The sequence below is a fragment of the Erinaceus europaeus genome, chromosome 14 (genome assembly GCF_950295315.1).
Source record: "Erinaceus europaeus chromosome 14, mEriEur2.1, whole genome shotgun sequence".
NCBI lineage: Eukaryota > Metazoa > Chordata > Mammalia > Eulipotyphla > Erinaceidae > Erinaceus > Erinaceus europaeus.
The window spans coordinates 58,541,986-58,554,142 of record NC_080175.1 but is presented as its reverse complement, the minus strand read 5'-3'; the positions used below and the strand labels follow the sequence as shown (position 1 = coordinate 58,554,142).

Sequence of the window (12,157 nt, the reverse complement as noted above, 5' to 3'; positions counted from 1 at the left end):
GGGAGTCAGTTAAGCACACATTGTTATTTTGTTCTTTAACTTTGGTATTACAGTGCTGTTGGGAACCTTGTGTACACAGCTGAAACCATTTAATTAAAACCATCAAGAGTGGATTACGCTTTGCTGTGTTTTGTTCCTATCAATCATTTCCTGGTTTGACTCTATGCCTATGGGAAGTTGGCAGGGGAGCCAGCAAGTCTTTGGGACCAGAGAGAGGTGGCAGCTGCTTCACCAGCTCCACCATCACACAAACACTAAAAGCTCTTTTGAACCATCATTCATCAGTATTCATTCACTGAGTACCTTCTATGGTAGAACTGTGTTAGATATTGCTGTGAATAAAGAGTAAAAACTCTCTCTCTCTCTCTCTCTTTCTCTCCCTCTTTTATGCTCACTTTAAAATTTAACAAGAATTTATAGTATTATAACATTTTAGGAGTACTAGGTGTGTGTATGTGTGTGCAAAGCTTTTGTGTCATTGTACTAATGGAAGCCCTTCCATTCTCTCCTGCTTCCTTCCCTTCCTCCCTCTTCCCCTCTGAGGACCACCAAGGTTTCCACAGAATCTAAGATCCATTTTGGTTACTGTTATTTGCAAGTAGGTTTTGGTTTAGCTATCTTTAGTTCACATGTGAATGGAAGCATCCAGTAGTAATGATCTTCCACTTGTCTATTTATCCCACTTAGCACAATTACCTCCAGTTCCCACCATTTTAGTGAATGACATCTTACCCTCTTCTGACTGCTGTCATGTAACTTGACTCCCTCAAGCTACACCCAAGATGAGGCATTGGAGATGATTTCATCATTTTTTAATAACTGAGCAGTATGTCATTGTTCATATGTACCACAACTTCCTAGCCTACTTATCTATTGTTGGACATCTGGGTTGCTTCCATATTTGGGCTATTACAAATTGTGCTGCTATGAAGCTAAATGTACAGACATCTCTTTGGATAGGCATTTTTACTGACTTTGGGTAGATCCCTAGAACAGGAGTTTCTGGGTCATAGGGAAGGTCCATTTTTTAGCAATTTGAGAGTCTCACACATTAACCACTGGTCCAATTCCTGGACCACTGCCCTAAATTTTAAAACACAATTTTTTTAACAGTTTTCTTTCTTTCTTTCTTTCTTTCTTTCTTTCTTTCTTTCTTTCTTTCTTTCTTTCTTTCTTTCTTTATTTTCCTTTTTGTTGCCCTTGTTGTCTAACATTGTTGTGGTTATTAATGTCGTTGTTGTTGGATAGGACAAAGAGAAATGGAGAGAGGAGGGGAAGACAGAGAGGAGGAGAGAAAGACAGACACCTGCAGACCTGTTTCACCGCTTGTGAAGCGACTCCCCTGCAGGTGGGGAGCCGGGGGTTTCGAACTGGGATCCTTACTCAGGTCCTGGCGATTTGCACCATGTGCGCTTAACCCGCTGCGCCACTGCCCGACTCCCTTAAAACACAATTTTATGAATTTATGAAATATTTTAGATTTGGTAACCATAAGAAGCAACCAAAACAGATAATTCTACTTGTAAAGACCTCTATAAGGGAAGCTTTGCTTAGAATATAGCCTGTGAATGGCATCGCATGAAGAGTTAGTTGTTAAATACTCAGAGGCTGGTTAAATAATAATAAGCTTTAGGCCCCTGACATGGGAACAAAGATTGATCTTCCATAGGTCCCCAGGACTAAAGAAGTTCCCTTTTACAGAACCCTCCTGTAGAATTGCTGCTGTCCCTTTCACATCATCAAATTATCAGACTGCTGCTTATTCTCAGATTGTACCAGTGCTCCCCTGTAAACATGCCTGGTGTGTGTTTTGTAGCTGATAGGAAACCACAATCTCTTTTCTGTTTCCAGCAAAACATGGTTTGGCCTTTCAAGCCACCCCTGCAAATATTGCCCTTCGTTCACTGAACTGGTTGGACAAGTCAGACAAATGTCAAGGAGCAGGTTGAGAGATCAGTAAAATATCTGCCCGGCCTGTGTGGCAAGTGCTGACATTTCTGTGTCAGGCATGAAGCACAGAGCAGGGCTCAAAGAGAAGCTGAGGGCACATCTGTGGCTCTGCGCTGCTGGTGCTATATGCAAGTCCCTTCTTCTTCTAGCGTTTGCCATGCAAGTCCCTAAAGCAAAGAGGCTCCTCACAGGTAACATGCACATAAGTTTTGCCTGCAGAGGTTGTGCAGTGTGTCCAGTTAAAGCAATTAGACAGGCAGACTATAAGATTGTGTGTCTGAAGAGGTATGTAACTTCAAGGAAAAAGGGGGTTTCTGACCTTGTCTCTCAGTTGCCATCTACAGAAATCTCTCAGGAGTTTGGGATGATGGTGGAAGAGGCTGTTTATGATGACCTCTCTATGAGAATCGAGCGATCTAGAAGAGAGAATGGATCTTTAAATTTTCTCCTTCTCCTCCTCCTCCTCCTCCTCCTTCTTCTTCAATCAGAGCATTGCTCAGCTCTGGTTTATGGTGATGCTGGGGATTGAACCTGGAATTTCAAAGCCTCAGGCATGAAAGCCTTTTTAAAAAAAATTTCTTTATTAGAGGATTAATGGTTTACAATAAACAGTAAAATGCAGTAGTTTGCACATATGTAACATTTCTTAGTTTTCCACATAACAATTCAGCCCTCACTAGGTCCTCCTCTGTCAGCATGTTTCAGGACTTGAACCCTCCCCCACCCCAGAGTCTTTTACTTTGGTGCAATACACCAACTCCAGTCCAAGTTCTGCTTAGTTTTCTCTTCTGATCTTCTTTTTTAAACTTCTGCCTATGAGAGAGATCATCACATATTCATCCTTCTGTTTCTGACTTATCTCATTTAACATGATTTCTTCAAGTTCCATCCAAGATGTGCTGAAAACAGTGAAATCACCATTTTTAATAACTAAGTAGTATTCCATTGTGTATATATACCACAACTTGCTCAGCCACTCATCTGTTGTTGAACACCTGGGTTGCCTCCAGGTTTGGGCCATTACAAATTTTGTTGCTATGAACATAGGTATCCACAAATCTTTTTGGATGGTTGTACTTGGTTCATTGGGATATATCCCCAGGAGAGGAATTGCAGGTTCAAAAGGTAGGTCCACTTCTATCCTGAAAGTTCTCCAGACTGCTCTCCACAGGGGTTGGACTAATTTAATTTCCACCAGCGGTGCAGGAGAGTTCCTTTGTCCCCACAACCTCTCCAGCATTTGTTGCTATCTTTTCTGAAGTATGACAGTCTCACAGGAGTGAAGTGGTATCTCGTTGTTGTCTTTATTTGCATTTCTCTGACAGTCAATAACTTAGAGCATTTTTTTCATATGTTTGTTGGCCTTTTGGGTCTTTTCTATGGTGAATATTCTGTTCATGTCCTCTCCTCATTTTTGGATGGGGCTATTTGTTTTCTTGTTGTTGAGTTTGGCAAGATGTTTATATATTTTGGTTACTAGCCTCTTGTTTGATATATCACATGTAAAGATCTTCTCCCATTTTGTGAGGGGTCTCGTTGTTTGGGTGGTGGTATCTTTTGCTGTGTAGAAGATTTTTTAATTTAGTTTAATCAATTTAGTTTTTTTTAATTTAGTTTAATTTTTATTTTATTTTTTGCCTTCAAGGTTACTGCTGGGGCTCAGTGTCTGCACTACGAATCCACTGCTCCTGGAGGCCATTTTTTCCATTTTGTTGCCCTTGTTGTTATTGCCATTACAGTTGTTGTTATTGCATAGGACAGAGAGATATTGAGAGAGGAGGGGAACACAGAGAAGGAGAAAGACACCTGAAGACCTGCTTCACTGCCTGTGAAGCAACCCCCCTGCAGGTGGGGAGTTGGGGGCTGGAACCAGGATCTTTGAGCTGGTCCTTGCGCTTTGTGTCATGTGCACTTAACCTGCTGAGCTACCGCCTGGCCCCATTAATTTTATTTTTATTAGAGCAACACTCAACTCTGGCTTCTAGTGGTGCAGAGGATTGAACCTGGCCTTTAGAGCCTCAGGCATGAGAGTCTATTTGTATAACCATTATGCTATCTCCCTCACGCTTTAGTCTTTGTAATTGGATTTGTTTCATTGAATATGTCTTTAAAATGTATATGGCAAAGAGTTCTGCCAATATTTTCCTCTAATTATCTGATAGTGTCTAATCTAACATCGAAGTCCTTGATCCACTTGGAATTTACTTTTGTGTTTGGTGAAATATAGTGGTTCAGCTTCATTCTTCTGCATGTTTCAACCCAGTTTTTCCGAAACCATTTGTAGAAGAGACTCTCCTTTCCCCATTTAATAGTCTGGGCACCTTTGCATGAGAACCTTTTTGCATAACCATTATGCTGTCTCTCCATTTCCCTTATATGATTTAATAATGGTTACGAGACTATAACATTGCAGGGTTATGTTCTCAGGTGTTGTTCTCCCTGACCCCCCCCCCCCCATGTTTTACTGCTACAGGGAAAGTTGGGGGAAGTGAGGTGCTCTGAACTGAATTGGTGAGTTACTGGCTGAGGGAATCTGTTGCTAAACACATTATTGCTAAGGAAGCACCACCAACTGGGAAGCCGGTCATTAAGACAGGGTGGGGGAACCCTTCTACAAAGTCAGGTAATGGGGCTTCCGAAGACTCTTGTGAGAAGTGTTGCATGTTTAGGAAATGCAGAATGAGAACTACCAGAGCACCAGTCTTGGTGTCCTGTGATAGGATCTCAGCAAGAGGAAGCGGATGGAAAAGGGGAGGGACTATGAGTAAAAGATGTCCTCCCACCTACCAGCGGTCCACCTGAGGCAGTGTGCCTAGAAAGAGTGAATCCCAAGCACAGTCTTCGGTGTGCTTTCTTCTCTACTTGAAAGATAATCTGAAACAACCCTTTTTTCCTTTTCTTCTTTCCACTTTTTGCTAAGCAGGGGACTGGTATAGGGGCAATTTCACCATTCCTGGATGAATATATCACTTAGGAACTTGGAGAGAGAGAGAGAGAGAGAGAGAGGTAGAGAGAAGGGGAAATACCAAAGCACAGGGCCCATTAGGCTTTTGCTGGAATTTACTGCTTGTACAATTCTAGCACTCCTGGCAGACTTTTTTTTTTTTTTAAAGAACATGAGAGACAAAGATAAAAAGAGAGAGACACCACACTGTCATGAAGCTTCTCTTTTGCAAGTGCTCTTGTGTGCTGGCTGGGTGGCTTGAATGTAAATCTTTGTGCATGAGAAAGAGTATGCTTAATTGGGTGAACTACCTCCAGACCCCTGAGACTCCATTTAAAACAAAGATTTAATTAATCGACAAATTATTAGCACTGTCATTATTATTTTTATTGCCACAAGGGTTGTCACTGAGGTTCTGTGCATGCATGAAGAATCCACAGATCCTGGTGGTCATTTTCTCCTTTCTTTTATTTGATAGAACAGAGAGAAATCAAGAGATAGATAGATAGATAGATAGACAGGTAGATAGGGATACCTGCAGAATTGCTTCACCATTAGTGAAGCTTCTTCCTTACAGATGGGAAACAGAAGCTTGAACCTGGATCCTTGCTACTGTAAATGTGAGTTCTACTAGGGTTATTCTTGGGGAACCAGGGCAAGTGTTAGGACTTGGTGCCAGCACTCTGAATCCACTGTTCCCAGCAGCCATTTTTTTCCTTTACTTTATTTTGTTTTATTTTATTTGCCTCCAGGGTTATCACTGGGGCTTGGAGCCGGCACTACAAATCCACTGGTCCTGGAGACTATTTTCCCATTTTGTTGCTCTTCCTGTTGCCCTTGTTGTGATTGTTATTGTTGTTATAGCTGTTGTTGTTGTTGGATAGGACAGAGAGAAATCGAGAAAGAAGGAGAAGACAGAGAAGAGGAGAGAAAGGGAGACACCTCCAGACTTGCTTCACCACTTGCGAAGCTCCCCTGTTGGTGGGGAGCTGGGAGCTGGAACCAGAATCCTTAAGCTGGTCCTGTGCTTTACACCCAGTGCGCTTAACCTGCTGCACTACCACCCAGCCCTCTCCTTTTTTTTTTTTAAACTTGGTGGGACAGAGAGAAATTGAAAGGGGAGGAAGAGATAGAGAGGGAGAGAGGAAGAGACAGACACCAGCAGACCTGCTTCACCCCCTGCAGGTGGTCATTGGGCATGGTAAACTGTATGTTTTCAACCAGGTGTGTGACCTGACCCTGTTTCACTTCTCTCTATTCCAATATGAATGAAACCATCCTGAAACAAACTCACACATATATGGGCAACCAATAAATGACAGAGGGACCAAAATGGAACTGGATCATTATTTAATAGTACACACTAAAATGAACTCAAGATAGATTAATGGCTTGGATAGTAGATCTGAAACCACAGAATACATAGAAGAAAACATTGGTAAAAATATTTCTAGACTTTAACATTAAATATGTATTTGGAGACTCAACACTATGGACAAATGAAAGAAAAACAAGTGTAAATAAATGTAACTACATTAAATTGAATAGTTTCTACACTTTAAAAGAAAACTTCATAAAGATAGACAATCTAGCACTTGGGAGAAGATGTTTGTACAAAATACATTTGGTAGAAGATTGATATCAAATATCTATAAAGAACTCACATAGCTCAACAACAAAAATAAATAATTCAATGTCAGTGTTCAAAAGAACTGAAGAGTTTTCTTTTTCTTTTTTAAATTTCTTTATTGGGGAGTTAATGTTTTACATTCGACAGTAAATACAATAATTTGAACATGCATAACATTTCTCTGTTTTCCATATAACAATATAACCCCCACTAGGTCCTCTGTCATTCTTTTTGGACCTGTATTCTCCCCCCCCCCCCACCCAACCCAGAGAACTGAAGAGTTTTCTAAAGAAGACATACACATGGCCTATAGATATATGAAAAAAAAAAAGTTCACTTCACTTATGATTAGAGATATGCAAATTAAAACCACCAGATACCACCTCACACCTATGAGAAAAGTTCACACCAACACCTCAAAAGATGACAAGTATTGGTGAGGAAGTGGAGAAAAAGGAACTCTGGTACACTATTCGTGCAATCTCTATAGAAAGCAGTATCTAGAGATCTCAAACAAATAAAAATGAAAACACTTATGATACTGCAATAGTACTCAGAGGTGTATATATTCTAAAACATCATAAAATTATTAATTCAAAGGGACATAAAATTATTAATTCAAAGGGTATGGGAATAGCCTAAATGTCAATTGACACAGAACTGAATAAAGAAGCTGTGGACAGCTTCTTTATTTTATAGTAATTTTATTTATTTATTTTCTTTATTGGGGGATTAATGCTTTACAGTCGACAGTAAATACAATAGTTTGTACATCCATAACATTTCCCAGTTTTCCACATAACAATAAAACCAGTAATTTTATTTTTATTTTATAGTAATTTCTATCACTCAAGTGTTGAAATGTATTCTGGAATCACTGATCTGGAGAGAAAATAATCTTAAAAGGAAAAGTCAGGGCAGGGGAGACAACTTAATAGTTCTGCAAAAGATTCTCATATCTGAACTTCTGAAGTCCCAAGTTCAACCCCCAGGACCACCATAAGCCAGAACTGAGCAGTTCTCTGGTTTCATTCTCTCTCATTAATAAATAAAATATGTTTTAAAAGAGCAATCAATTCCAACTTCCATTTCTTCTGAAAGGAGGGCTGAGCACTGGGAGAGTTTCCTTTTCTTGCACCCTCTGCTTCTTTTATGCATAAATCCAAAATTTAGCACAGTGCTATTTTGAGGTATCATATGTGCTGAGACAAGCTATCAGGACATTTCCTTAGATTACCAGTGAGACACATCTGTTCTCATGAATCAGTTACCAACTTACACAGTGGGATGGGCTTGGGGGGGGTAATGCAAAAGCCTTAATAAGGATTGAACCATATAATCCCATGGTCAGGAAGCAGACTAATTAAGCTTCTCTTTCTACTTCCAATTTACCATCTGCTAACTCACACTTGGCACTGTGAGACTTCTGTACACTGGAGACTATGTAGCAGGTCATGTGATGGGAAATTTACTCAAATGTTGAATTTGAAGGAATTCTCTTTCTCCTCTCTCTCTCCCAGTCTTCCTTCTCTCCCAAAAGATATCAGGCTAGTCCAATAGCAAGTCATAAGCAGACATGATGGCATAACATGATTTGATAGGACTATTTTCATATGGACAGTAAAGACTAGGGGCTGGGGAGGTGGCTCAACTGGTAGAGCATCAAACTTTTGTGCCTGAGGTTCTCAGTTTAATCCTTGCTGCATGTGCGGAATGGTGTTCTAGCTTCCTTCTCTTTCTGTCTCTTTCCCATATATTTGTTTATGTATGCATATGCATATATATGTTTCTATGTTCAATGTGGTTTTCTGTTTACTCATTGTTTAGACAGGATGAATAAACATTATTTATTTAATATGCCTAGTAAATAAAAAGCAAATGAAAAAAAACAAAGCTCAAATAAATCTGACGGCTTGTGGGAGAAACAACTTCAAAAGCACAGCTTCCAAACTGAAAAAAAAATGACTGTGGGTAACATGTTACTTATATTTATCAATACAGTGTATTTTATTGATTTATTTATTGCCATGGTACAAACTACTCCAAAACGTAGTGACTTTAAAGAACACATAATTATTCTCTCTTAGTTTCCAGGGTCAGGATTCCAGGAGACCCTTGGCTGGGGCCGGGGGCTCAGGGTCTCCGGTGAGGCTGCAGTCAGCCGTGGGCTCTGGGCAGGCTCTGGGCAGCCATGTTCAGCTCCACTCTGAGGAGGTGTCATCGTGAAATTCCTGTGTGGCTGCAGGCAGGCTTCCAAAGAGCCACTTCCAAGGGCTATCTGGAACCTTAGTAGTTAGCTTTTCCCAGAGACAATAAAAAAAAAAAGGCTGCTTCTACTTTTTACATTGTGAATAATGCAGCTATGAACACAGGGGTGCGTATATCCCTTCAAATTAGTGTTTGATTGAGCTCTGTATAAATGCCTAAGAGTGGTATTACTGGATCATGAGGTAATTTCATTTTTATTTGTTTAAGGACTCTCCATACAGTCTTCCAAAGGGGCTACACTAGTTTGCACTAACACCTACTGGGCTACTTTTTCATTTTTAGAAAGAATACAGAGAGAGAGAGAGAAACCGCAGCACTGGAACTTCCTCCAGTGCCATAATATCTCCTATGTGGTGTTGGGACTCAAACTTGGGTTGTTAGTACAAGGCACAACCAACCCTACCCACTTAACTATCTCTCTGGCCCTATATAATAATATAAATGTATATACAGAGATAGACAGGGAAAGAGAGACAGAAAGAGGGAGAGACACAATAGCACTACTCTACCATCTATGGAGTTTCCCTTGGTGCTGGCACATAGGACCAGGGTTTGAACTCAGGGCTTTGTGCTTGGTGAGGCCCACACGCTCACCCTGGGTGAGATACCTCCTGGCCCCAGCATACATTTTTAAGATGGAAAGTACATTCTCTTGTGAAACATATTGAGTCTCTGGGAACTGTGTAGGCTCCTCGAGCAGACTCCTATCATCTCCTGGCACCTTTGCTCAAGCTTGAGAAGTGGGAAGAGCAGGACCCCACAGGGAGCAAGCTACCAGCCACTTTAACCTCTCCCTCAATGTCCTGCTCACACGTGGTGTGTGGAGATAGCGCTTCTCCTCCCTGTGGGAGGACATCTGAGGCGGGCAGCCCAACTTCTCAAATCTAGTATCCTTCAGTTACTTGGAGTCACAACACAGGTTCATGGCAGAGATCAAGTGCTGAGTCTGAGCTAGACGCCACAGTCTAAAACTTAAGCTCCAGTTTCTTCCTTATTTATTATTTTACCGGTGGGTTAATGGTTTACAGTACAGTTGTGGACACATGGATATAATTTCTCATCATCCCGTGATAAATATCCACCCAATATAGGTGCTTTTCTACCAAAATGCACTGGGACCACAGAAGCACCCCTGCTCCCTCCCTGCCCTGCTTCCCCAGAGTCCTTCATTTTGTTGCACTAACTCCTATTTCTCCCTCCCTGGGCCTCCTCTATCAGGAAGCCTGCTATGGAGAAAACAGAAGCCTGCTAGTCAGTACTTCTTTGTCTCCATTGTCTATCTCCTCACTCTGTCTCCTTCCTTCTCATTCCTGTCTCTTTCCCATTTGGCGGAAGGGGAAGGGAGTGGGAAATGAATGAAGAGAAGGAATGTTTTTTCTCTCCAGTATTGGCTCTTTCGGTTTTTTCAAAGATATCTTCAAGGACAAGCTCAGTTGTAGTCCTCTCTCTCTCTCTCTCTCTCTCTCTCTCTCTCTCTCCTCTTATTACTTTATGGGGGGAAGGTTAATGGTTTACAGTCAGTTATTGGCACATGGATACAGCTTCTTACCTCCCTGTGACAGGTGTCTGCAAAAACAGTCACCCCCAGATTAGATCCTTTTCCACCATCATGTACCATGGCCCTAGAGGCCACCCTGCCCCCCTTCCCCCAGTCCCTTCCCTTCTCTCCTTTCCCAGAGTCCTTTGCTTTGGTGCAATACACCATCCCCAGTCCAAGCTTCACATTATGTTTTCCTTTTCTTCCCTTCTTTCTTAAGTTCCACCTCTAAGTGAGAGCTTACATTTATCCTCTTTTTGGCTTATCTCACTTAACATGACCTTTTTCTCTCTCTTCCTCTCTCTCTCTCTGCCACCAAGGTTATTTCTGCAGTTTAGTACCTGCACAATGAAACCACTGCTCCTAACAGTTAGCTGGTTTCCTTCCTTCTTTCCTTCTTTCCATCTTTCCTTCCTTCCTTCCTTCCTTCCTTCCTTCCTTCCTTCCTTCCTTCCTTCTTCTCTTTCAGAGACAGACAATTGAGAGGCAAGGGGAAGAGGGAGAGGGGAGGGGGGCATCTGCTGCTGTTTTTCCACTTGTAAAGCTTCCTCCTACTGATGGGGACTGGGGGTTTGAACCCAGGTCCTTGCACACCATAATGTGTGAGCTCAACCAAGTGTGCTACCACCTGGCATGTCTCATCTCATCCCCTCTCCTCTCCTCTCCCCTCCCCTCCCCCCTCCTCTCCTCTCCTCTCCTCTCTCTTTCTTTTCTCTCTTTCAAAAGACACCACAGTGCTTCCCCTAATGCTATGATAGTCCCATGTGATGCCAGGGCTCAAGTCTAAGCTGTGTATGTGACAAGGCCCAGGCCTTACCTGGTGAGCTACCCCTCTGGTCCCAGCCATAGTGCTTTTGGTGTGTGAACATCCTCACCTTCATTCAGCCTTTCTCCCAGGAATGTGTTCCCTGCCATGTAGTGCTGAGACCTGGCTCTTCCTCTCTCAGCTGCCAGCTAATTTCTCTGGTGGTCTGCCTCAGTTCCTGTGGGAATCGTCACATCCTGGGTGGCAGGTGCATCCTGGCTAACGCCCCAGGAGCTGAAACCTGGGTGCCGGCACAGGGCTGTGGGGGGGACCCCTGCGGGCTGTGCATGAGCTGGCGGCAGGCTCTGCTTGCAACACATGCTCTCCACATGCTGGGACACCTTTGGAGACAAAGTAGTCATGGTCATTAACTCGAGTAAGTCTGTTCAGAGATAGTGAGGGGAATTCTAGCATGCAGGAGCTAGCTAGCTGTGTCTCTGTGTGGGAGGGAACATTCTAGAATGTGGTGGTATCACATCCCAACCCTCTACATTTGGGGGAAGGCTGAACTAATAATTAGTTATTAATGAACACAGGGGACTAGATGTGGGATTTAAAAGTCTCCTACTATTACTGGGTGCTCTCAATAACTTGTTCCTCCTTTCTTTCTTTCTTTCTTTCTTTCTTTCTTTCTTTCTTTCTTTCCTTCCTTCCTTCCTTCCTTCCTTCCTTCCTTCCTTCCAAGACCCTTATGCATGCATCAGATCACTGCTCTTAGTCTAGCTTTTTTTCATTTCAGGTTCTCTCTTTCTCTCCCCCCTCTCTCCCTCTGTCTCTTTCAGACAGGGAGGGAGAGATCCCACAGCACTGTTTCACCATGCATGGAGCTTCTCCTAATGCTGAGATGTTCCCCATGTGGCGCCAGGCTAGAACCTGGAACCTTGAGTATGGTTAGGTGCATAATGTACTAGCTGAACTATCTACTAGACCTTCAGTCTCTCTTTGGATCTGTTAATTAGTCCCTTTCCCACCCTCCCTTCCTGCCTTCTTTCCTTCTTATTGCTGAAGTTTCACTCTTTGAGA

At 42.3% G+C, this 12,157-nt stretch overlaps 1 protein-coding gene across 1 annotated transcript in view; it reads right to left on the bottom strand.

Moving 5' to 3' along the window:
• Nucleotides 1–9,109: 9,109 nt before the first annotated feature.
• SAMD7 (sterile alpha motif domain containing 7) overlaps nucleotides 9,110–12,157 on the bottom strand; it is a 33,627-nt gene continuing 30,579 nt past the window's right edge. The window contains exon 8 of the mRNA XM_007522960.2: nucleotides 9,110–11,475. Coding sequence (XP_007523022.2) covers nucleotides 11,284–11,475 — 192 coding nt within the window. The 3' untranslated portion in view covers nucleotides 9,110–11,283. The remainder of the gene's footprint in view (nucleotides 11,476–12,157) is intronic.